This window comes from Panthera pardus, unplaced genomic scaffold (assembly GCF_024362965.1).
Source record: "Panthera pardus isolate Hobbes unplaced genomic scaffold, ASM2436296v1 HiC_scaffold_24, whole genome shotgun sequence".
NCBI classification, from domain to species: domain Eukaryota; kingdom Metazoa; phylum Chordata; class Mammalia; order Carnivora; family Felidae; genus Panthera; species Panthera pardus.
Genome location: NW_026526810.1, coordinates 46,333,590 through 46,358,905, shown reverse-complemented (window position 1 = coordinate 46,358,905; position 25,316 = coordinate 46,333,590). Strand labels below are relative to the sequence as shown.

The window sequence follows — 25,316 nt, the reverse complement described above, 5'->3', positions numbered from 1 at the left end:
TGCACATCCACTCAATAGGCATTTAGTGGGTGCCTGCTCTGGACCAAGAGATGAGATGAGCACTAGCGTGATAGAGTTTTCCAAGCCTCTATTTAGGAAGTCAGGTCAGACCTTCAAGGAAAGCTGACTAGAATGATCACTGGAAGGAAATGTCAACATGAAACTGCGCTCTTGACAAAGACTATCTCCTTGACCAGACTCCTGCCAGGTTCCTCCAAGCCATCTTGTCGACCTTGGCCACAAGGCCAAGATGGGCCTCTGTCTCCCAGCCTCTGTGGGAGGGTAGGAGTCTAACTTCAATGCATACCAGTTAACAAACCCAGATGGATTTCACATGAACCAATGCTGTCTTCTTGCCTTTTGTCATTTTTCAGTTCCCTGACTCTACCAAGTCCCTACTTGCCTCCTTCTCTACCCCTCATTCTCCCTTTAAAATGCCCAGTCACCTCTGTATAAATCAAAGTTGAGTCCAGTTTATCTTGGACTCTTTTCCCTATTGCAATAGCATATTACTGATTAAAATCTGTCCTTACCACTTTAACTAGTATCCAGCTTTGTTTGTTTACCATTTATGCTGTTAAAATAACCAATTTCAGAGCTATCTCGTATGGAAAGAAAATGGTTCTTGGCATATAAATTAACCATAGTCAGGTTGCCTGTGAGCACAACTTTTATTTGACCACAGCGTCCAGAAGAAGAGAAAATGTACAAATTCCAAACCTACAGAGGGAACATTTAAATGTACTGAAGGACCGGGGGCCTGCTAGACTGGGAGCTTCTGATCAAGTACAAGCCTGAACAGCACAGTATGGTGGAAATGGCATGGGCATTATTGAAGACAAGGAGACCTGGCTTTCCCCACTTACAAGCTTTTGTGACCCAGAGCCTTAGTTTCCTCATTTGTCAACTGGAAGTCACAGTGCCTGACTCAAACTGCCTGCCTTCTTCATACCAAGGGCTCCTCCAAAGTCATTTTTTCACAGTTAAATCCAAATCTTTAGCATCCTGCAAAGTAGAATCCATTAAGTACATGCATTTAGGCTCCAGGATAATCTCTTATTAACTAATCAATGTTTCAATGGTCAATTAAGTCACACAGGATACTTTTTTTAAAGACAAGTACAATTTATTTCTATGTTATATTTCATATCACAAGCTGAACCACAGAAGCTGCCTGTCAGTACACTACCTTGGGTCCTTTCTCTCTGACCAGACTGCTAGAACATTCTGTACCATGCTGGCTTAAACTCCCCATTTGTATCCTGTTGTGGGTCATGAAACTCTGTGCGAATCTGATAAAATTATAGGCTCTGTTAAGAAGAATGCACATACACATAATAAGCACACAAATTCAGCACACAATTTTGAGGAGTGCAGAGACTCCCTGAAACACATTCTTGGGTTCTGGCCGAAAACCCTGATCTAAACCATTGCCTGCAGAGGGCAACAGGGCAACTGGAGCCCACACTGAGAACTGCATTCGGGAAAGCTGGGGACACTGTAAAACTTGATTAGTTTTTTGAAGGCACTTTTCTTTAGCATCATCATTTCTTCTGGAAACCTAGAGAAGATTCTGGCCCTAGAAGAGCCCTTCACAGAGCCATCTGTGGGCAGTGGCTTCTGAGCACTGACAGGCATGCTGTTGCAACTGAAGGAACGCACTGCCCTCTTCTTATTTTGCACGGACAAATAATTGAACAGGAAGGAGGACAGCTTGTGCTTGGTGACATCCGGGGCCTCTTCTGAAAAGCAGTCGTCGTCAAGTGGGTCCAGCGGGGTTTCAAGATGGCAGCTGTCTTCCTTTCTCACAGGACTGGCTTCCACATGCTGAGGCTGCTTGATGATCTTCCTGGCCTGGGCTGGGTCATATCCGGCCCCATTGACAGACTGAAGGGACATCCCATTGGCCAAGGCTCTGGGTCCCATGGTTTGGCAGATGAGGTTCCCAACCTGAGGGCTAGGTTGGGAAGTACAGTGCTGACTCATGATAAGAGTGGCAGCATCTCGAATGAGATTCCAGTCTCTCAGGATGTCATCTCTGGTGGTGAACTGGGATGTCACAGTGAAACGAATAATCAGTTTGTCCTGGATAGTGGCCGGAATGAGGAAGAGACGACCATCTCTAGCTAATTCCTTTAATACACTTTCTGTGAGACAATTAGGACCCTGTTTGAAAAATACAGAGAAGTGAAATCTATATTACATCCCCAATAAGCATCCCCAGAAGCCCAGCATTTATATTTCCAAGAGGCTAACCAGCCAATTAATTAACCAGCTTATTAATCATAAGCCATAGAAGATGGCATTACCTTTAGACGAAAAACCACCAGGCCAAGGTGCCTCTTGGCAGGAATTTCAAAGAAAGGGTCATTTCTGACCAGAGATTCAAAATATTTTGCCATTTCAGTTCCCTAGAAGTATAAGTAGAGAACAGAGTTTAATAATCAGACAAGGGACAGTTCCGCATAAACTTTCATTCTGCTAAATGGGTTTACACCAGTGACACCTTTGAACTGAAGAGTTCTGAAAGTCTTCTGCCTGAGTTTCTTCTCCATTTGATTTTGTTCATAGTCCAAGCTAGAAAACCTCCAATGGCTCCCTATTACTTGTCACATCAGATTCATCTCAAGAAATCACTTCTGAGGGCTCTTTTTCAACTCGCCCCCAGAACAAGAAGGCATCAATGCAATCTGGCCTCATATCTTGGTTTCACAGCTTTTTGACTGGTTGAGGCGGCAAGCGAGGGCAAAAACCCAACCTATTCTCTGCATTCCCAGCCACGTACCTCGTGTACTAGCTGTATCTGCCCAAAGGAAGACATCCTTGTTTTTACGGTATGTAGAGGCACCATGGGGCTGTCAACAGCTGTGCCCTCACCCTAAGCCTACATCTTTCCCTCACCTCTCAAACCTTTTCAAATCTTATACCTCAAATGCTATTTCATTTCCCCCTCTTTTTTTTTTATATTACACAGGGTACATATTTTTACATATCCTCCCCACATACGTCACAGAAAACTGAACCAGTTTATCAAGTATAGAATTTCTATTTGAGATGATGGAAGAAGTTCTAGAAATAGTAATGATGGTTGCACACGTTGTGTGTGTACTTAATGTTACTGAATTGTACACTTAAAAATGGTTAAAGTGAAATTTTTATGTTAGGTATATTTTACCACAATAAAAAAATGGAAAGCTTTGTACCATATTAACCTTTCATTGAAGTTTATGTCATTTTTTTTTAAGTTTCCTTTTTTTTTTAACCTAGGATTATTAACCAAACAAAGGCAGGTCTTAACTTTTCTTTCATTTTAAAAAAATTTCTTCAAGCATCCGGAAGGATCTCAATAAAATATTTGCTAAGTAATTGCTATCACCTGGTTCTCATTGAATCACCTGGTTTTCGGACTTGATACTTGATTTCAAGAGAACTCAAAAAATTCAGCTAAGCACATGTTTGACCATGTTGAAGCAAGTTGCTGCAAACCTCATCCAGACCGCTTTCTTTCTGGGAGAGACCACTGTGTAGTCTATTTAAAATGGTCTCCAATCACTGCCCAAGAACTTTTCATTTTCAAGTCCTAAAGCTCTAAGAGAAGGCACCCTTCTAAATGTTTTCTAACTATTTTATACTTTTGCAATTCATGTTCTAATTTCGCCAGGATTCTCCCATCTCCTTCCCCTCCAGGCCAACTTCCACCCACCTGCCCTACCAATTTTGATCTTTCCAAGTAAATGTTTCTTAACTCTACATGAGTACCATTAAGACATCTCAGGTAACAGACCTAGAGTCAGGCTAGGTAAGGACCATGAAGCTGACACTTTTGAGTAAAGAGACCCAGAAGTCATCTTTGTCCAACCTCTTCATTTTCCTAGGAGGGGCTGAGAGAAAGTGACTTCCCCAAGGTACAAGTGGCAGAATGCAGGTCTCCTGGTCACCAAGCACATGCTCCTCCCACCATGCTCTGCTGCTTCCTACAACATAAGCTGTTTGCAACAAGGTAGAAACAGGGGCCAAGGGAAAAGGGAAACCACACAGCATCCCTGCCACCAGAAACCACCTTTATGGACGAATAAAAAAACTGCTGCTCCCAGTGCCCTGAACCACTCTAGGTCAAGGGTGGGCAAACTATAGTCCCAGGCCAAATACAGCATCCCCCAACCTGTTTTTGTAAATAAAGTTTTGCTGAAACATAGCCATGCCCCTTTGTTTATGTATTGTCTATGGTGGCTTTTGGGCTAAAATGGCAGAGTTGAGTAGTTGCAACAGAAATAGTATGGCCTACAAGGCCAAAAATATTTAGTGTCTGTCTTTTACAGAAAAAGTTTACTAATCCCAATTCTAGGTGACAATAAATGATTGGTGATGATGATGATGATGATGACAATGATCTGTTGTCATTAGAAGAAGGGGGAAATGGAGGAGGAAGGGAGAGAAGGAAGAGGAAGTAGGAGAAGGAGGAGGAAGGGAAGAAAAAAATATTCATCGACTGTTAGCTGAGCATTAGGCCCTGTACTATAAATAAGGTCTGTATATGTATTATCTCATTTAATCATCACCATAAACCACTGAGAGAGGTATTACCATTTCCCATTTTATAAATTAGAAAGCCAAACACAGAAAGTTTAATTGTCTAAGATCACCAAATAGTAGGTAAAACTAAAACACCAAACCCAGATTCCATTTTCTAAAGCATTACTGTATTACAGAGGGATACACAACTTGGTTTTCTATAACCTTCAAGAGCTCACATAGTAGAAGATAGCCCAAAATTGTGAAGAGAGAAGGCCTTCCACTCTTGAGCAGGGCAGTATGGGGCCAGTCTGGGTGACCACCCCAAGCATTGTTGTAAGAATCTAATAAAACACTATAAGGTATTTTTAAAATTTAAGATGCTATGCAAGTCATAATTGTGAGCACAGTCAAGTTGAAGAAATAAAATTAACTCACATCAAACAACTCTGTTTTAGTTCCACCTCTTACTGTTGTGGGACATTGGTAATCTTTGAGCCCAGTTTTGTAAGTGCGCTTGAATAGGTGATCTTAGGAATGACAAGGAAGCAGTGACTGGGACAGATGGAATAGTCAGGAAAGCTCCTGGGAGAAATGGAACCTAAACCATTAATAACATACGGAGAAGAGAGAGCAATCCAGGAGGGCAAAGTGAAGGTGAAGGTGCAGAGGCAGGCTGAGGATACAGCTGAAATGGGTCATTGAGAAGCCTGAGCTAAAATAAAGGCTGATAACCAGGTCCTTGAAAGCCAGGCCTAGGAGTGTGGGGGAGCTGATGGGAATTCAGAGCTTTGACTTGTAAGAGGAGCAACAGGGGAGTTGACCAGCACCTACACATTGAATACCCAGTCCTAAGAGTTTTCCTGATGCCTTGTAACCTCCACCGTCTTCATTCCTCAGCCACTACCTCCAATCATGGGTCTGAGGATTTAGAGTACAAAGTGCCTAACATCCCTCAATATCCTAGGTGACAGTCACTCATTGATAAATGTCCAGTTGACAAATACCTTGACGTTTATTACAAATGTAAAATTACCAACAGTAAGCCAGTCTTTGTTACTGCTTCAAACATCTTATTTGGTTTTGTGTTTACTTAATGAAGACGGAATTCCTAAAGGAAATGTAGGTGGACAGAGTAATAAAGGACAATGTCTTTGGATTTATCTAATGCCATGGCTTTTACCAATGGCTTTGTCTTACTCATAGGCACTCAGAGAAATGAGAGAAAAACACTGCTGGCCAAAGTTCTCAGTGAAGTCCCACCCCTTTCATGAAGAATATGACAGAGAGACAATGCCTGTCTCACCTCTGGGTCTTGTTTCTAGCGCAATGATTTTTTTGTTGCTGTTGTCGAATTGAGTCAAAATAAATTGTACCAAATAGACTTTCAGTAAATACCTACTGACACGATGCAGAGATGTTTGTTCCAGACTTGGTAGGTCTACCTCTCACAGCCAGAAGAGTCATGTCTCAGGTGTAACCATAATAGGGACTCAAATTTTCAGACTGCTGTGATAATCGGAAAATTCTTAAAAGGATATACTCCTACCGTAGACACACTAGCTGCCCTGTGATTTATTTTCTCTTTCTCTCTCTGCAAACCAGGCACTGGGAGCATCACTCCCAGGTGCTTGATGATAGCAGAAGGAATAATGAGACACTTATTCAAGGGGACAGACAGCAGATAGCCCTTGGTGTCATGTTCTGCTCAGTGTCCCTCTAACTAACAAAGAAATGGCTACCCTAAATAATCAAGTCCCAGGAGTCCAAGAACAGGCTCAGACACCTGAGCCAACACCACAGGTCCTCTGGGCAGAAACCAGCCTTCCTCCCCATGAGGACACATAGCAAGACTACATACATGTCTGACGTGTGCTTGAAGATTCTTCACCCCAAAGGACCGAATCACGAACCAGAGTTTAATAGAGCGAAACCGCCGGCTCAGGGGGATCTGCCAGTGCTAGAACAAAGGAACACAGTGCTCATGGTTAGAGGCAAGGGCACTGCTCCCTCATGCACTCCTCAGCTTTATCATCCCCTGCCTGCCCAGACCTCCAGGGACAGAAAGTGTCACCATGACTCCCAAAGCTGTTGCTAAGGAGAAGCTAAGGCAAATTATCCCAAGGCTGCCCTGTCATGTGACCAAGTCATGGTGAAGGCGGCCAGTAGTTACCCTTGTCCAAGAGCAGGACAAGTGGAAACCAAGCCCATGGCCCTGAACAAAGGAGAAGGCATTTTGCTTCAAACGCTGCTTTAAACATTTCATCTCAGGCTGAAATTCAAGATAGGGGCAATACATGTTTTCTCTAAAAGAACCTAAGTTTCTTGAAGTGCAGAGAATAAAGTTCTATTTCTATTCCCCCCTGTAAAATGTAAAGTATAGTGGTCAAGAGCTGGGATGCAAGAGCCCCACAGACCTGGGTTTCTCCTCCAGCTCTGCCAGTTACTATCTGTGACCTTGGGCATTGCTGCCTCACTGGCTCCTGGTGAGACAGAGAATGGACAGCACTTCCGAAGGCAGGAAAAGAACCAATGCAAAGAGCCTCGCAGGAAGTTGTCAGCAAGTGTTGGCTTTTTAGATGATAAAAACATGAGCTACAAATCACAGCAGGATTTCTGCCTAGGACCAAGATAATCAGTATTTAACCTCTCTGTCTTGTCCTGACTTCATCCTGTGACACCCCTGTGCCCACAAGAGGCATCACTCCAGCTTTCAGATTTGAAATGAACATCCACATCTCAGCCTCTGTTTAACCAAAATTGACCCTTTGTTCCTGGTGACCAATTCAACAGAGCTCAAAGTTCAAGGTTCGGGGGGCACCATAGATCTAAACATTACCAAACCAATTTCAAACTGATTTCGCAGATCTGAAAACAGACCAATGTTTGGAAAACATTGGAAGTTAACCTGATGAGTAAGGTGGTTTCTAATGACCTCTTCCTCCGATGGTCAGAAAGTAAATGTCTGAATACTTCACCATAATTTCTGTTGACTAAAAATAAATATTTGTCCCACTGAGTATTTATCTACTCATCCACAGGATTGCCAAATCCTCAAAACTGTACTCACTTTCACCGTTCACCCTTATTTCCTGACCCGGCACGCTCCCTTTGGGGACATTCCCCCTTTGTTGATGGACAAGGTTGTCCTACATCAAATACTAAGCCTTTTGTTTTTTAAGCAAAACATTCTAGTGGTGAGGACTGGCTTGGGGACTCATTCACCAGAAAAGGGCATCAAAACCTGGACACAGGACAAAATTTCTGTGACAGAGAAAGCAGTCAACTCTACCCCTTGTTAGATGAACACTCTAGAAGAATAATGAATGGATAATAGGAGCCTTCTCTAAAAATATGGTTTCTCAAATTGTTATGGCCAATTGACTGCTTTATCTCACCAGCAAATTAAAATGAGAGGCAGAGGGGCACCTAGATGTCTCCATTGGTTGAGCATCCAACTTCGGCTCAGGTCATGATCTCCCAGTTCTTGGGTTCGAGACCCGCGTTGGGCTCTGTGCTGACAGAGCTTTGGATTCTGTGTGTCTCCCTCTCTACCTCTCCCCCATTCACGTTCTGTCTCTCAAAAATAAATAAATATTAAAATAATAATAATAATAATTTTTAATGAGAGGCAGAGATTATTTTTTATTTCTTCATACTCTTTCGTATACCTGGTTTTTCCTCTGGCCATTATTCCAAACCCAATCCATGCTGACCCAGCAGGGTGGTTCTAGCTGATATTTTCTGTTAGAGCAGGAAATTTGGACTTACAAAGAATGACATGGATCTTCTTGAACTCGAGACATCCCCAAGCCTCCTCTGTGTCCTTGCAAGGTTTTGCAGGTCTCCCCTGCCAAAGGAAGATAATGCCCCATCCACTAGTGGGAGCTGGATGTCAGAAAATCTAGCCCTAATTTTAGGTGGTGCCAGGGCCTAAGGATGAAGTCCCTAAGTCCTCTCTCCCAGGAAGGTGCTCTGTTTCTGGCTTATCTCAAACATGGCTGGCCTTCAATTTAAAGCTACAGCAACCTGACTGAAAAGGAGTTTGGGTCAGAACAGCAGTGAAGACTCCCAGGATCACAACAAACAGAAGCTTCAATTTTCTAGGACTTTCTTTGAGACTTGAAAATTAAATCCATACAGTTAGAGGTGGGGGAAGGAAAAGGATACAGCAGTACCTTCTGGATGTAGAAATATAAATAATAAGGCTAAGAAATATAAATAACCAGTGCTAAGAAAAGTTTAATTCAATATTTTTATAAGTTATCTGGAAGAGAGAGAGCACCATTAAATCTCCAAACTGATGGGAATGAACCACAGGAACATCTTGAGATACTGGTGTGAACAAACAGACAAAACAAAACAAAAAAAGTAACACGAGATCCAAAGTGGGCCGAGGTAAGATAATACTCTACAATTATGATCCAAATTCACTTATAGGAGGATGGGCACCATTTCACACTCAAGAAAGAAACAACTTAGAATTACCCTTAAAGATACCTGCCCCTTAGGATGCTGGGGGAAAAAAAATTTGTTAATTAAAATTTTCTGAAAACCTACCAGACAGGGCAATGGAGATGAAAGAACCATTATTTGTCTATTTTTATCAACTTCTACAGGGTCTGTAAGCTTACTACCTGCAATGGCAATCAACAGTCTCAAAAATCTAAAGGAAGTGTAAACTGGCCTGAAGGAGAATAACCAATAAAAATCAAGAGATGACAGCTATTAATTTAGGACTAAATGGGCAAGACATCTCAGCTGCCCAAGGAGACAAGACAGAACCATCTCTTTACAAACTAAATCTCACAGACATCAGGCATTGCTCTCTCCGCCTCACTGCATTAATTCATTTAATCCTCACAACAAGCCTAAGAAGCCAATATTATCATCATCCTCATTTTACAGATAAGGAAACCCAGAGAGAGAAGTTAAGTCATTTGACTAAGGCCACACAAGTTAACAAATGGAGGAACAAGGAGGAATAAGGAGGAACACAGGCCATCACCCTTTAGCACCTAAATGCTTAACCATTTTGCTATAGCAAATCTCTACAGCTTAAGAGTTTTTAGGAATATTAGCCCTACCGTTTATTGAGCATTTGGCACGTTCCCAGTACTGTGTTAAGTGATCTACATGTACATTCCCATTTCAGCCTCATGATACCGTATCAAATCCGTGCCAGTGTGCCCTTTTTACAGATGAGGAAGCCACAGCTCAGAGAGGGCCGTTAAGTTTCTCAAAGGCCCACTGCTGGCATGGCATTTCAAACCAAGCTCATCCCTCTCTGCTCTGCTGCCTCCCGTTGGCCACGGATATATAACTGGTTTACATCTCTGTCTTCCCTACAATTAAAGGAAAGGCTTGTCTTCAAACTGAGGAGTAAATCTGAAAAGATTGTTTCCACAAGAGTCAGTACAGGCTGAAACTGTGGGCAAGTTCAAGAGACCGAGCAAGGTGGGATGGCCAGGACTGCTCAGAGGCATCCAGAAGCTCAAGAAGTTTGGTCCCTGTGCCCCATCACCTCCCATGGAGCCTCCCACCTTTTCTCTGAGGGGACAAGAGATAAAAACGATTTAAGCAAGGATCCTCTTTCCCTACCCAAGGAAACTCTCCACCCTTCCCCGATGCTGGGCAGAAAAGATTATCCAAGATGGAGACAGAAGGGAACTGATCCACTCATGATAGAAAAGACATTTCTGGGAATTAAGGAATGCCACACATACTCAAGAAATGTGCATACTGCCTCAGAGGTTGGTCTCATTTTCTAGGCTTTTTAACAATTTTCTGGGTTTCATTGCATATACTTAGAAACCAAAGGCATACAGCAGTATATTAGGGGATGGGCTCACAGTGTGCTAATTTCAGATAAGAGCCAACATAAAAAAGACCCTCTGGGGCCAGGTGCAGCCAGTTTCCATCTCAGAGGCCACCATTCCTGGCCACTCACCATGAAGTCAGTGGCCATGCCCGAGTTGGCATGCCTGAGGTAGATGGGGTTCACGCTGAAGGTCTGCTGCAGCTTGTACTTGTCCTTGACCCTGTGGGTTTCCAAATGGGATTAGTGACTGAGGCCTCTGCAGAGGAAGGAAGGCTTGCCCATGGGCTAGAAGCTTGGCTGTCACACTCACCAGAACCCAGTACAGTCAAAGTGCACCATCATCCACTTGGAAGGATTAAAGGTGAAGGAATCGGCATACTCGATGCCCTTCAGAAACCCCCGGAACTCGGGGCACAGGAAGGCAGTGCCTGCGTAGGCAGCATCGATGTGGAGCCACAGCCCCTCACTGGCACCTGGAGAAGCAAATGTCACCCGGCTGGGAGGCAGGACTGGGGGTGGGAGTAGGGGTTGCCACCAGCCAGCTCAAAGGCATCTCTCTCCCTGTGCAGTGGCTGGTGGGCTTCAAGAGAAGAGAAGAAGGGATGGTTCACTATGGCTGGAGGATGTGGAGATGGGAGCAGGGGGGCACATCAACGGGAGTGGAGCCTCCTAAAGGGAAAGTCCACAGAGCCATACCTGGCCTTTCTTTCTAACTGGCCAGAGGGTTGACATCTTCTTGGCATCAACCTAGAAGTTCCTGGCACAGAAACTAACTTCCCACCAGCCCAAATGTTAACGCATCTAACACCAACTTTAGAGAGGGGACGTCTCTCTTTCCTAGTGGATTTCTTGCTTGGGGACTTTAAACAATCTGCTTTGGGTCTCTTCTCTGCCTTTATCTTCTCCTATGGCTTCCCCTAGCCTACCATTTTCCTTTCCTTAGCCTAGAAGAGAAAATATTTCACTGTGCCTCATTTACCCTGGGTTTTGCATATAATTTACTTTGAGTAGATTTCAGCATACAACTGAGAGGGCAAGAAAACCTGGAGACCTCCCAGTGTTGTCTCCTGACAGGATGCAGGGCAGGGGCCGAGGGGCGGCTCTCTAACCCCTCGCCCACCACTGGGAAAAGCTGTGACCTGACTGCCTAGGAGAAGGCATTTGTGAGCTGTGGTGGCTCTTCTTACTCTCTCTGCAATGACCAAGGAGGATCATTCCACAGAGCTAGTTTTGGGTTCTTGCTCTAGGGAACATTCTGAAGTTCATTACTTGTTTTCCTAGCCAGACAGGGCAGACACTTACAGATGGGGCCCAGCTCTGACAGGCAGTCAAATGCACAGACCCCTGTGGTCCCCAGCGTTGCACACACCTGAAGGAAAATAAAGGAAGTTAACGTGGGAGGGTGGGCTTGTGTGACACATTTGGCCTGAAACAAAGATTCTAACCACAGGTATTCTCTACCCCACCCATCCCACCTCAACAGTATGTATTTCACATTACACTTTACCAAGACCCACAGTGAGAAATATATTTTATAAAGCAATCTAGTACATATATATGTGTGTATTTGAAATAAAAGTCTCACCAAACAATACATACTCTGGCTACAGATAGTCTCTATTCTACTTATTTTTTCTTATGCGGGTTATGATCCACAGAATTTATTTCCTAACACACCAACAAACAATAACTCATAATTTGTAAAACATTGTATTTGACAACATCTCTGTTTTTCTTTGCAGCAGGTTACTTGCCTGAATTCTGCCCATACTCCTTCCTCACCTCCAGGTTCTAAAATTCTAAGCTTAGAACACATTCTGACTTACAAAGACAGGCACCAAGCCCCTCTCCTTGTCCTCTTTGATGGCTTTCTGAAGAGCTTCCCCTCGGAGTGAGAAGTTGTCATCCACAGGCAGAAATTTCATCTTCACAAGAGAAATCAAACCAGCTTTTTCTACTGATGAGTGAGCCTAGGACCATGGACACCTGTTAGCAGTGTCATCCTGGGATGAGCAGCCCCCTGTCCCCCCGCCAAAAAACATACTGCTGAAGCCAGACTAAAGAAATCAAAACTAACATTTGTGTGTCTTCCCCTTCGGTTCCTGGAGATTACCTCCAAGGCCTTCACTGCCCTGAGCTCCAGCATACTCATGTCTAGAAAAAAATTACTCAAGAGCTAAGACTCCAGAAGCCAAGCCCTAACCCCAAGGTTTGGCCTGTATTGGGCAACTCACCTGGTCAGAGGCATAGGCAATGAGCCGGGCGTTCAGGGAGGACTCGTCTGCCCCAGGTTCAGAAGCTTTCATTTCTAGGATTTTGTTCTTCCTTGCTGCCAGCAAGGCAATCAAGGTGGACTCACTGACTGTGCTCTGTAGTGGAAAAAGGATTACCAGTGTCAGCCTCTCCTTGAGTTCTCTAGGCATATTCCCCAGGCTTCTAGGTGTGGTGTGGTGGTGGTGGTGGGGTGTGTGTGTGTGTGTGTGTGTGTGTATGTGTGTGTGTGTGTGATAGCCATTCCTAAGAAGGGGCTCCTGCCAAAGGGGCTGTCCTTCCTCCTGACTCTCAGGCCTATTCCACATTCTCCCTTCACAACACCTTGTGCACTCCTGGGACACCTCCCTCTCCTCTCATTTTCTAGGGAGGTAATGAAAGCACATTTTCACCTAATACCAACCTCTTTATTCAGAGGCCACAGAGACCAACAGGAGAATGTTCGGCCTCAGCTAGGTACAAATTTGCTTACAGATATGTTTGCTCCCCACTTAAAACTTGCTGAACATAAAGAACTTTCAGTTTCTTAGGAATGGCAACAGTTTGTTTCTAAAGGCATAATCCAGAGAGAGAGGTCCTGGCCTATGTGAGAGGCTAGTCACTTCAGCCTTGATTCTGTTGCCAATGGCTCTCGTGACCTTGGGTTAACATTGCCTCTCTGGAAGATTCTTTTCCATTTATAAAATGGAAAGCATCCCTCTGGCTGCCTCCCAGAGTGGGAGGATTGATCATCCAAATGAGGGTTGAATAGGATTTCATTCTGGCCACACAATTATGGGAATCCTGTGGGCCCCCTCAGCAACCTTACAGAAATCTTGGTTTCTCATCATTCATTCACTCAGTCTTTGGTGCCTTTGCTTCTTGAAATCTTGAGGTGACCGACATCTGATAGCTCCTTGTTAAAAAGCCTGGCAGACAGTGTCATGGGGAGTGGTAGAGATCAGATCCCATTAGATATTCAGTAACTGGAAATTACTCTGCAACAAGGAAGTCAGCAGAATAGTAATACTAATAATAATGCCACCTTCCGTCTACATTGCTATTCGTAGTTTACAAAGCTTTCTGTGGTCCCTTCGGCTCCTCATAAAACCTCTCTGAGGTTATTGTGACTCCTGTCTACAGATGAGGATAGCAATGCTCAGAGATGTTACAGGACGGAATCAAGTTCACACGGCTGATGAATACAGGAGAAAGCAGAGTTTGTATTTAGACAGGCGGGGGGTCAAATCCTCACTCTTCTACTTATCAGCTGAGCAAGTGGGACAAGTTTTTAATCTCTCTGAGTTTCAGGGCTCTTACCTCAAAAATTAGCGATGATAGTATTTACCTATGGAGTTCTTGAGATAATTAAATGAAAAGCAAGATCGTGTACAGCAGACATTTAGCATGTCTCCCAGATAGAATACCTGAAGCTGTAACTATTTTTGCAAACAATACAGAAGGTCCACAACATGCAGTAATTTGTCTTCCTTGTGAGGATTTTAATCTTGCTGCAAGACTGGAGAGAGAGAGGGAGTCACTTAGCTAGCAAATGAGCCCAGCAACCTTTCTGGTTCTCAGCTCAGGGCACCATGGCTGGTTTTATTTTAAAGAAGAGCTCATTGAATGTCCATATCCACTCTGTGAGGAAAACATTATTGTTATTATTATTAATTATTATTATCATCTCTATCTTATAGAATATAAAAGCAGGAAAATTACATACTACAGTGGAATTTAAGAATCTGAGAATTCTCGGGGCATCTGGGTGGCTCAGTCGTTTCAGTGTCTGACTCTTGATTTTAGCTCAGGTCATGACCTCATGGTTCGTGAGTTCAAGCCCTGCATCGGGCTCTGCATTGATATTGTGGTACCTGCCTGGGATTCTCTCTCTCCCTCTCCCTCTGAACCTCCCCTGCTCATGTTCTCTGTCAGTCAATCTCTCTCTCTCTCTCTCTCTCTCTCTCTCTCTCTCTCAAAATAAATAAACATTAAAAAATAGCTTTAAAGAAAAAAGAATCTGAGGGTTCTTAAAGGTCTCAGAACCAAGCCCTCCTGAATATCCAAGGTTTATAGATACAAAAGAACCTAGCAATGTGCACAGTCTGTGGGAGGCACTCAGCAAGCTCCATTATGCTGATTGCTCTTGACAAAAAAAGAAATATTTGAGGAACTATCATCGACAGATATCCAAATGATAGGGTTATATGATAAGATAAATCGATTTATGTCATTAATTTTTCTTACTACCAAGGGTCTCCTGAACCCAGGAGGGAGGGAAAGAAGTTTCTACTTGCCTTTTTTTTTTTTATTTTGTCCATTGGCCATAAGATGTTAAATAAGACAAGGAAGGGGAGTTGTCAGTTCATAAACTAGGAAACCTGAATCAAGCAATACTGGAAATGTGGTAATGTGTTGATTTCTCAATCTTTTTCAAAGGAAAATGAAAGGAAGTGTGGAGGCGGCAGCAGTGTTAGTGGCGGAGGTGGCAGCCATGACAGTGGTGGCATCAGTGATACTGGCGGCAATCAGGACAGTGATGATGGTAAAGGCAAGAGCGGTGGCAGCGATAGTAGGGCAGTAGATGACATAGGGGAACCTCCATGGAGAACAGGAGAATTGCCTGGGCAAGGGTTCAGCTGATCTTTCACTACTCAGCCCTCAAGCTGGGAGGAGCTTTGCCAATGGAGGCACCTGCAAGACGCCGCCTCCCTGACTGCCAGGTTGGTGATGCAGGAAGTGCTCTGGGAGTCCCAGCATTTTTGCCAGCCAGTCCATGACGTTCATCTCCAGCTCCGTGCATGCAGGGCTGGAAGCCTGAAAGAGGGAAAGCAACTTCATCCAGACAGCTCCAGGACACCAAAGGCAACTCCACACCGGCCCCAGAAACACATCTGTCTCTGCCCTGGCCCTCCCCGGGTCCCTGCACTACCAGTGAGAACCTGACCTATCTTCCCCCTGGAGAAGGGGTCAATATCAGTCCCTGGGCCCCATTCCCACCTCATCCTTTACCAAACCAAAAAGGGAAGAGAATGTAGGGCTTTGGATTGATGCCACCCTCAGTGAAGTGGAGTCTTTCCTAACTCCAAAGCTCTATGGAGAAACAGCCCTAAAAATGATTGCTTCCATTTGGCCTCCCTAGTCTCCCAAATATCCAGCCAAGCGGCTTTCTGAAGGCCAGGGACAAGTTTTAGGACTAAGAAAGAAAGCACTCCTTCCTGGAAAAGACATCAACACTCCCCCCTCACTCCTCTCAGCCTTCCCTCCCCACAACACACCCTTCAGGCTTAAAATATAAAGCTGTTCTAGGAGGCTTCTGGCACAGTTTAAAGCTGTTTGGTGCTTAGGGGGTTATTAAGGGAAGTCTGAGGCTATATCCCTCACCCCTCAAAGACAAGAACACAGGGAAAGTTGTACCCACAGGCACCAAAGTGCTTAGTTAGGATCACAAACCGTGGGAATAACCGGATCTCGGTCCAAATCTCATCTCTGCCTCTATGAGCTGTGTGAGCTTGGGGAGATAAGTTACTTAAGCCTCAACTTCTTCATCTACAAAATGGGTCACTATTCATGATTCCACAGGGTTAAAGGATAAGATGAGGTAATTTATATAGAGCTTAAGACCAAAGAATGTAGCCATTGTTAACATTTAACTCGGAACCCACTTCAGAGATCAGGACAAAACATGTCTGCCTCAGGATGTCACTTTCTGCCAGTTGCCACTGGTTAGAGCTACTGCCATCGTTACTCACCCAGGTGAATCCCAAGCAGTTGATGGCATCGGCCAGCATGTCTCCCAGCAGTGATGGCCACGAGGTAAGAGCCGGGTAGTAGGCGTGCATGTGGGGGCTCTGCCAGTGTACCACCTGGAGGCAGAGCACATACATGTGTGGCACCAGGAGGCTCATCTGGGAGGCTTTCCTCTACCAGACACCCTCTCTGGAAAGGGGAAGCACCCACTCTAGAGATGGGCTGACACTTTTAAGACAGTCCAGTAAATGACACAACTCCGTAAAAATAAAACAGACTCATGGTGTTCTTGCCACCCATATTCCTCATAGTCTAAGCTGCTTCCTCAGTGGAGCATTTGTGCAAAGACCAGAAGGGAATATGCAAAATGAAAACAGGTATAGTAATTAGGGTTGTGGATTCTGGATAGTGTGCACATTAGTCTCCAGTGCTTGTCCCCCATGCCACCCTGCCCGGTAATAAAGAGGAAGAGGAGACTATGAGCTCCAGAAGAATAGGCTACCTGCCTCATCCAGTTTCTTGTGAAAAAAACAAAAAAAAACAAAAAAACACCCTTTGTTCTATGGACGCTGAGCTCCCTGGGCACACAGCTCCTGCAGAGGATCAGGATGCAGAGATTCAAAGCTGTCCTTAGCTTCCCAGTGGGGATGGTGAAAGGAGAGAAAAGGGCAGGGGAAGTGCCAGCCCAAGGGCATGGGACCCCCACCTCCAAGTTAACCCCTGAGCCCACAATCAGGTCGAAGAACCAGATGGAAGCAGGAGCCAGGTGGAAAGACAGGGCCCCACATTAGACTCATTGATTATCTAATCTGACTTCATCTCCCTGTTTTATGAACATGCCCTTTTCATTTCATGTTTTTGAGCAATACTGTGTCCCCTGATAGGAAGACACTTCCCCTACTGACAGAACCTTCCAAAACCTATTAATTCTTAGAAAGGTACTGAATACCCATTTCCTCCACAAACCCTTCCCCAGTTTCCCAGCCCCCTTTGATCCTTTCCCTGAACCCATGGAACATTCTCATTCTAGATAGATGTTCCACCCTACTGAGAACTCATTAGTCAACATCTTAGTGTATCATCGAGCTATTTGGTATGCACAAATTCTTTTTATCCCTCACTAGCAAGGGTAGTGTCCTAGACAGTGCAGGTGGTAGGAGAAGCATACGATTAAAGTCCAAGGACACAGGTTTCAGTCTTTCCGTAGTCCCTAACCAACTGTGTGAGTTTGTAGGTTTATTGTGAAGCTAAGGAGCTTAAGCTCCATGGCCCCATGTTTGCATGGGTCTTTTCCAAGAACCACACTTAATTTTATTTTCTTACAGGGGATCTCAAAATTTATATGTGATTCAGACCCCATAAAAACAAGATAGTCCTCTACACCTTTCTTGACCTCAGTTTCTCATCATAAAATAAATCTTGTTTCCTGGGGCTATCATGTGGATTGGTCTAGGAAGGAATTTGCCAAATGAAAAGCACTAATGTTCATGGTAAGTCAGTCATACGGTAATAGACACATCATTTATCCTGACTTGACTCAGATAATCAGACCTCTTCCTCCGATTTTTGCCAGACAAAATGTGTTCTACCTAACAATATCTCCCCCTTTCCATGCTTTATCTTGTTTAATCCTCACAAAACCCCTATGAGGTAAATTCTACCATTACCCCTGTTTTACAGATGAGAATGAGGGCTGGCTAGTGCGAAGCAGCATCCACATGATCACACCCACCTCACAGACACAGATAACTGTGCCAAGACAGAAATCCAAGGCTGTCTAACCCCACAGCCCAAGCTCCTAAGCAGGATGGTGTCCTGCCTTCTCCCACTGTGCTGCTTTCTCTCCCATATGAAGAGAAGAGGTTTTCCTTTCTTTCTTTTTTTTTTTTTTTTAATGTTTATTTACTTATTTTGAGAGAGAGCACACAAGCATGCGCTCAAGCTGTGAAGGAGCAGAGAGAGAGGGAGAGACAGAGAGAATCCCTAGCAGGCTCCATGCCGTTGGCACAGAGCCCAACACAGGGCTCAAACCCACAAACCGTGAGATCCTGACCTGAGCGAAAATCAGGAGTTGGACGCTTAACCAACCGAGCCACCCAGGCGCCCCTAGTAGGGGAAGTTTTTCTAAAGCAGAAGGACAGTTATTGTTTGTGTCGCGGCATGGAGAGAAAAATCAATCCAGTCTCCAACGAGGGGCTGGTCAGAATGAGAAAGCAAAGGGCCAACTGCTTTCACGCCATCTCTCAGAGGCTGGTACGGCCTGTGAGATTAGATGGAAGACGGGGCCCTCATTATCAGTGTCCTTAGTGACGGTATTTTGGAAACCCCAGAGAAGGGCTTCCATCCCCTCGCCCTATCAAGAGCCAATTATCTGTCCTTGCAAGATAAATATGATAAGATAGGCTACAGGAACACTTATCAAAAACAGGCAGACCTCTGGGTCCAGAAGTGAGTCTCTTTGACCACACACCCCCAGCAACTGCTGGAATTGCAATCAAACAAATCAGCTCACTTCCGCCTCTTCTGACAGTTGCTCTCAGTCTCACTACGAAACTACAGTTGGCCCCTCAGGAGATTACACTTTACAGAATGAAATCCATGAGATAATCTTATCGGGGAGCTAGCTTCCTTGGTAAAGCTTTACGATAGGGAAATTTTCAAAAGATGCTTATGAAATAGGCTGAGTGGTCAGACAGAGCTGTGTATTTGGCTTTGTACAAACTTGCCAACCAATACGTTTGTAGACACTTATTCTGAGTTTAAATAATTTAGCATCCCTGCCTCCAGGCACATTTCTGTCACATCTAAATCTCTTAGAGGATGATGGTTGTAAATCTCAAGTCAGCCTCAGAAAGTCTCTAGACACATGTGGTTCAGGGGCCCCTGGGTGGGTCAGTCTGTTAAACGTACAACTTCGGGTCAGGTCATGATCTCATGGTTCGTTGAGTTTGAGCCCCACACCAGGTTCTATGCTGACAGTCCAGAGCCAGGCCACTTCAGATCCTCTGTCTCCCAATCTCTTTGCCCCTCCTCCTGCACTCTCGCTTTCTCCCTCTCAAAAATAAACAAACATGAAAGGAAGGAAGGAAGGAAGGAAGGAAGGAAGGAAGGAAGGAAGGAAGGGACTAGACACGTGTGGTTCAGGACATCAGTGTCCCCAGCAGGCAGAGTGAGGACAGCCGCTTGTTGGGGTGCTGCTGAAAGGCAGTGCCTGGGTGCGCAGGCTCAGGCTGGAGCACTCTGTCACACACTAGTAGGGATACTAGTACAGGAGAAAGAGCAGAGCTTTTGGACTACGACTGCCCTCGGCTAAAATCTTGGATCTGCCAGCCACGAATTCTGTAACTTTGAGAAAACAATGAATATCCCTGAGCCTCAGTTTCCTCATTTCTAAAACAGGGATTGTAGGATCACTGTGGGATAAAACAGGCTAGCCTGTAATGGGGCTCATCCAGTGTCTGGCATGTGGCACGGAGCTCAGTATAGGCAGCCCTTCTGTGGGAGGGGGACTGGTACACCTTAACACAAGCACCTTGGCACGGCTCCTCGCCCCTGGTGGCCAGGGATGGCTCACAACCCACAGAGGCGGGCTCCAGCTCAAGCACCAGCCAGCCTCTGTCTGTTTCCTGGCCCTGCCAGTGCTGTCACCAGCCTGTGCTCTTTGTCACTGGAAAGCTCCTTCCTACTCTTGAAAAGCACCTCAATCACGAGATCTCCCTTGGTAGGGAACGACACGGTTCCAGCCTCACTCAGCATCCTGGGCCTCCCTCCCTGACAGGGTGCCCTCTGAAGGTGTATTCTGGGCCTCCTTCCCTCCCTTCAGTGAGTCACAGCATTCTGTAGGAGAGTCCCTGGCTCTCCCAGCTGGGGCTTCAGGGACTGTCTCCAGCCTCCTCTCTCTGTCATGCTATCCACATCGGCCTTTCCCCTCAGACCCAATTTTCATTCTCATCTCATCCGATTAGATTTCCACACATCTGTCAGGCCAGGCCCTGGGGTGTCAGCCTCCTACCCAGCATACAGGTCAGCCCTTGCATCAGAAACCTAATTTCGGTCACAGTCCTGGCCCTCTACAGCCCACAGGTCAGGCTTGTGTGTTGGTGTACAAGGGGCAGGCATCCCAGGCTTATCCAAGGCAGGCCTCTCTTCAGGCCTACTCCCCCCACCCCCCTCCCGCCACCTCCTCTGCTCTAAAACCCAGAATCATCTTTGTGGCAACTATATCTCACCCCAGGCATGATGATTCGCTCAATATCCCCAAAGATGCTGTCCCAGCTGTCAGGTTCCTCGGGAGCACTGTCAGGCAGCTGGGCTCGCAAGTAACCAGGACGCACGTCTGGAGTCACCCGCCGCTCCCGCACGGTGCTCAGGTACTGGCAGATGTAATCCACCATCTCTTTTCCTACAAGGGGGGAGTAGAAACCAGCCTCATGTCCCCCGACTGGGCCCGGCCAATTCATGCCTGACCCCCTTGGCTCACAGCCAACAGACTTGGTGAAGACGGAGATGGGTTCATGGGCTGATGGGGAGAGGGTCTGATCCCCAGCATCAGCCTTGTCTTCAGAATTTAAGAAAATAAGTGAGGGTGGGGCGCCTGGCTGGCTCAGTCAGCACAGTGTGTGACTTCTGATCTTGGGGTGGTGGGTTCAAGCCCCACATCAGGTGTGGAGATTACTTAAAATAATAATTTTTAAAAAGAGTGAAAAAATAAGTAAGGGGATGAATGAATGGTGGTGGGAGTGTGTGAGTGAACAAATGAAGAAGACGGAAAATCTTGAAGTGTAAAACTCTAGCACTGAAGTAAAATATTTCTTTTTCCTCCCTCTTCCATTATCTATACCAATCTTGATTGTCTCTCCTACCTTTCTTTTCTTCTCAAAAACAGAACATCTAATTAATTCACTACCTTGCAGGTTTAGTAGAAACTCTGTGGCTCTTTCTATCCAAAAATTGTTACACACACACACACACACACACACACACACACACACACACCCTAAATTCCTATGCCATGTTCTGATCCAAGCTGAAAAATCTGCTTGCTCACTATTCCCATTGGACCAGTAATTCCTCACTTTTGGACTCATGGGCTTCTTTGAGAATCTGATGAAAACGGTGAGCTTGCACACACAAAAAATATGGTATATAATTTCTGTGGTTCAGGGAATCCTGAAAGTACAACCACACCCAGACTGAGAACGGGGCACTAGCCTGAAGTCTTGGGGAAATGCAAAACCATGTCTTAATCACTCAACTTCTCTCCCTCTGTTTGCACCAATACCTCAATGCCTGGGGCATTTCTTAGATACTCAAAAAAAAAAAAAATTGTCAAACATATGAACAAATAAATAAGGAAGAAAAAGAGTCAACTCAAATACTCTGGAGCCACTGTAAATTATTTCCTTTTTCTCCCAGACAGTGCCTCTGTCTCTTGCTCTAAGTCTCTCTCTCTCTCTCTGCTTCTCTCCCTTTCTGTGTCTGTCTCCCTCCCTCTGTCTCTCTCAATATCTAAAATTCCTCCTTAGTTTTAAGCTTTTCTCTCCCTGAAAAAAATAAAACAGAGAAAAGGAGAGGGATCCTTATTTCTTGTCTCTGCACCAGCTCTGCAAAAATTCTCATGTGCAGGACCAGCTCCAGAAAAAACTGTGAAGGAGACAAAGTGGGATTTCGACACCCTCCTCTCTTCCCTTTGTGCTCTCCTCCAAACCTCCCACAGCTGATGCCTCTTGTGACTGTAGTGGCACCCCAGCAGAGCTCTGAGAGCACTAGACCTTGCCCGCCACTTGTCCAGGGGCGGGCAGAGATGTATTTGTGTTCTCTGCACAGGATACATGTCTACGGGAACCTGCTGATGACTTTTGGGAAGCGATGGAGTAAGCCAGCGCGGGCAGACAGGTAGAGGCTGAGGTGAGTTACGTCTGGGTGGAGGAGAGAGAGGAAAAGTTGCATTTCACATGGGACAACAGCTTACAGCAAACACATTTTAGACGATATAACCTACCAGCGGGGATGAGGACAGAAAAAGCTACGGAGAGAAAAATGGTTAGCAGCTGTCCACTGCTCCCCTTAGCCAGCCACGCCTGAAAACGGGTTACCATGGCTTCCTTCTCACCACACAAGGGCTCCAGACAGAGTAGCTGCTCACTAAACATTTTGGAAATGAGGGACTACATGAAAGAACAGTGCTGACACATCCACGCAGAGAGAAACGAATATAAAGAAAGGCTTTTGCAGCGACGACAGAATATTGGGGGAAATTTTTGTTGCCACTGCAGAATATGAATTCTTTTCCCCTTTTGCGGATCAGAATCCGAACCCTGTGTCTGTGGGACCCTGGACCAGAAAAGCGCGACACACGGGAGAGTGGACGGAGAGGAGACCAGGCGTGTGAGGGGCAGGGGGAAAGCCAGGTTGAGAAAAGTTTTAATTTCCCATCCTGCATTCTTTCCTCAGGAAAAAGCTGCGCGGAAGCCAGCTCGCAGAGGGCAAGTCTGATGCTCCAGTCAAATGACACCCCCAAAACCTAAGGGCGGACCACCAGCACCAGCTGCTGCACGGCATCAGGGTGCCCGTCGCTCACCTCTCTGCCTGTACTCCTCGGGCTCCATCGTGTCCCTCGGGCTGCGGGCCGGCCGCGACTCCTTCTCACAGACAGACACGGAGGAGGTGGAGGATGGGCTCCTGGGCAGCCAGTGTGGGCCCTTTATTTAAAGTGTTCTTTCTTCCACCTTGGCTCCACCCTTCAGAGGCCCTTCCTCTAGGCCTGATTAACTCCACCCCTCCTCCCCCCAGGGCTGGTCAAGAGATCCAGGATAAAAGGCGCTTCTAGATTAAACAGGCCACTTAGCAACCCAGGCCCTCGCGTCAGTCCCCGTCAGTTCTTTCCGCCCCTCCATTCCGACCACAGAGCCCCCGCCTGGGACACAGCACAGCAACAAAGCCGAGGGGAGGCAGAATAAGCCGCACAAGTTATCCGTTATTCCTCCCGCTACTGCTTCTCTGTCAGCAGCGGGCAGGGAGGAACGGGCACCCCTCAGAAAGGCCGGCCGGCCGGCCGCAGGGCGCTTGGGGACACGCAGATATATATTATCATCTCACGCGATGGGCTTTTTAAATTGCCACATAACACACTTACCGTTGCAGATGAGAAAACACAGAGAGGCAAAAAGAAAAGAAATGGAAGCCTCACCCAGACTTCATGGCTTTTAGCACTTGACAGGGTGCGTGCGTCTGCACGTGTGTGTGTGAAAGGGCAGGCCGCCTCTGCCGCGAGGAGAACAGCGCCTCTCTCCGAGCTTACTTCTGAGGGAAAAGTGATCAGATGCACGCTCTGGTTTCTCTTCAGATAGCATAAATCTTTTGCCATTTCCTAAAGATTTCTGTGGAGAGGTAAAGATTGAAAGGTGATCAAATGCTGCGAAATTGCCACATAGGGGCGCCTGTCAGTTAAGCGTCGGACCTCGGCTGGGGTCATGATCTCACGGTTCTGTGAGTTGGTGAGTTCCAGTCCGGCGTTGGGCTCTGTGCCGACAGCTCAGTCTGGAGCCTGCCTGCTTCGGATTCTGTGTCTCCCTCTGTCTCTGCCCCTCCCCCGCTCATGTTTCTCTCTCTCTCTCCCTCTTTCTCTCTCTCTCTCTCTCTCAAAAAATGAATAAACATTAAAAAAAAATTGCCAAATAGAATAGACTTGTTTTGTTTTGTTTTGTTTCCTGTCTTCATCTTTCTTGTCCTCTCGATGGTGTTAGACAGATACTACTTCCTTGTCCTTGAGGCGCACAGTCTCTCTGGGCTTCCAGGAAATGGCTTGTCCCGCTCTCCCATCTACCTCTGTGCTGTCTGTCCCCTCCAATCAGGCTGTGGACGTTGGCACGCATACAGGTTTAAAGCTCGCATCAAATTTATACCATGAGGCCCTCCCAGTTTCTGAGCTCCAAAATCTTTTATCCAACTGCCTCCTTGACAAATCCCTTTGCATGGTGTCAGCCGACTCTGTGTCTGATGAGAACCCTCTCCCTGGTTTGCAGATGGCTGCACTCTTGCTGTATCTTCACATGATAGAGAAAGAGAGCACTAGTATCTTCCTCTTCTTATAAGACACTAATCCCATTAGGAAGGCTCCACCTTCAGAAAGTTACCTAAACCTAATTTTCTCCTAATACTATCACTTTGGGTGTTGGACTTCAACATGATGAATTTGGCTGGGGGACAGAAACATGCAGTTCATAACAGAGTGCATCTTAAATCTGGTGAAATCTGAATCAGACCTAATTAATAGTATTGTACTGATGTCAATTCCCTAGTTTTCACGTTTTACTAAAGTTTTGTAAGATGTTTTCCATTGGGAGAAACTGGTAACAGAATGATTCATGGACTCTGTACTATTTGTGCAACTTCTTCTGAATTTATAATTATTTTGAAATAATAAGGTTTTTTTTTTTGTTAATTGCTACTGAAAAATTTACACCTACTAAGATGGCTATAATCAAAAAGACCGATGGGACTCCTGGCTTGCTCAGTCAGTAGAGCATGTGACTCTTGATCTCAGGGTGGTGAGTTCAAGCCCCATTTTGGATGTAGAGGGTACTTGAAAAAGAAGGAAAAAAGACAGATAATAACAGATGTTGGTGAGGGTGTGGAGCAATTGGAGCCCTCATATATTGCTGGTGGGAATGTAAAAATAACGTAGCCATTTTGGAAAACAGGTGGTTCTTCAAAAACCTACACATAAAATTCCTTTATGAATCACCAATTCCACTAGGGGGTATACAGTTAAGAAAAATGAAAATTTATGTCCACACAAAAATTTATACATGAATGTTCATAGCAGCATTATTCATAATTGCCAAAAAATGGAAACAACCCAAATGTCCATCAACAGATGAATAGATAAATAAAACGTGGTATGTCCATACAAGTATTATTTCACAATAAAAAGGAATGAAGTACTGATACATGCTACAACATGGATGAGCCTTGAAAACAT

At 45.4% G+C, this 25,316-nt stretch overlaps 1 protein-coding gene and 1 non-coding gene across 5 annotated transcripts; one reads left to right on the top strand and one right to left on the bottom strand.

Moving 5' to 3' along the window:
• Nucleotides 1-652: 652 nt before the first annotated feature.
• HDC (histidine decarboxylase) lies at nucleotides 653-23,784 on the bottom strand. Of its 4 annotated transcripts, none has more exons than XM_053889077.1 (12): nucleotides 23,465-23,784; nucleotides 20,563-20,735; nucleotides 16,336-16,449; nucleotides 15,278-15,400; nucleotides 12,568-12,702; nucleotides 12,160-12,303; nucleotides 11,636-11,702; nucleotides 10,644-10,806; nucleotides 10,463-10,553; nucleotides 6,374-6,472; nucleotides 2,310-2,411; nucleotides 653-2,166 (listed from the first exon to the last, which is right to left on the bottom strand). In XM_053889077.1, the coding sequence occupies exons 1-12, from the start codon at nucleotides 23,697-23,699 to the stop codon at nucleotides 1,423-1,425; spliced, it is 2,190 nt and encodes a 729-aa protein (XP_053745052.1). In that variant the 5' UTR covers nucleotides 23,700-23,784; the 3' UTR covers nucleotides 653-1,422. The 4 variants fall into 4 exon arrangements, with proteins under 4 accessions (XP_053745052.1, XP_019297687.1, XP_053745053.1 ...); XM_019442142.2 differs by lacking the exon at nucleotides 23,465-23,784 and adding an exon at nucleotides 22,914-23,108; XM_053889078.1 differs by lacking the exon at nucleotides 6,374-6,472 and having other exon boundaries at nucleotides 23,465-23,783.
• Nucleotides 23,660-23,774, top strand: LOC128773117 (U5 spliceosomal RNA). Its single transcript, XR_008417399.1, has one exon. It is a non-coding gene; the product is annotated as a U5 spliceosomal RNA (small nuclear RNA).
• Nucleotides 23,785-25,316: the final 1,532 nt, after the last annotated feature.

Coding starts and splice junctions, on each gene's coding strand:
- HDC (XM_053889077.1), bottom strand. CDS start 23,699: ATGGCAAAAGATTTATGCTATCTGAAGAGAAACCAGAGCGTGCATCTG. Junction 11,703..12,159: donor GGGGCTTGGTGCCTGTCTTT/GTAAGTCAGAAT, acceptor ATTTTCCTTCAG/GTGTGTGCAACGCTGGGGAC. Junction 10,554..10,643: donor TTTGACTGTACTGGGTTCTG/GTGAGTGTGACA, acceptor GGAAACCCACAG/GGTCAAGGACAAGTACAAGC.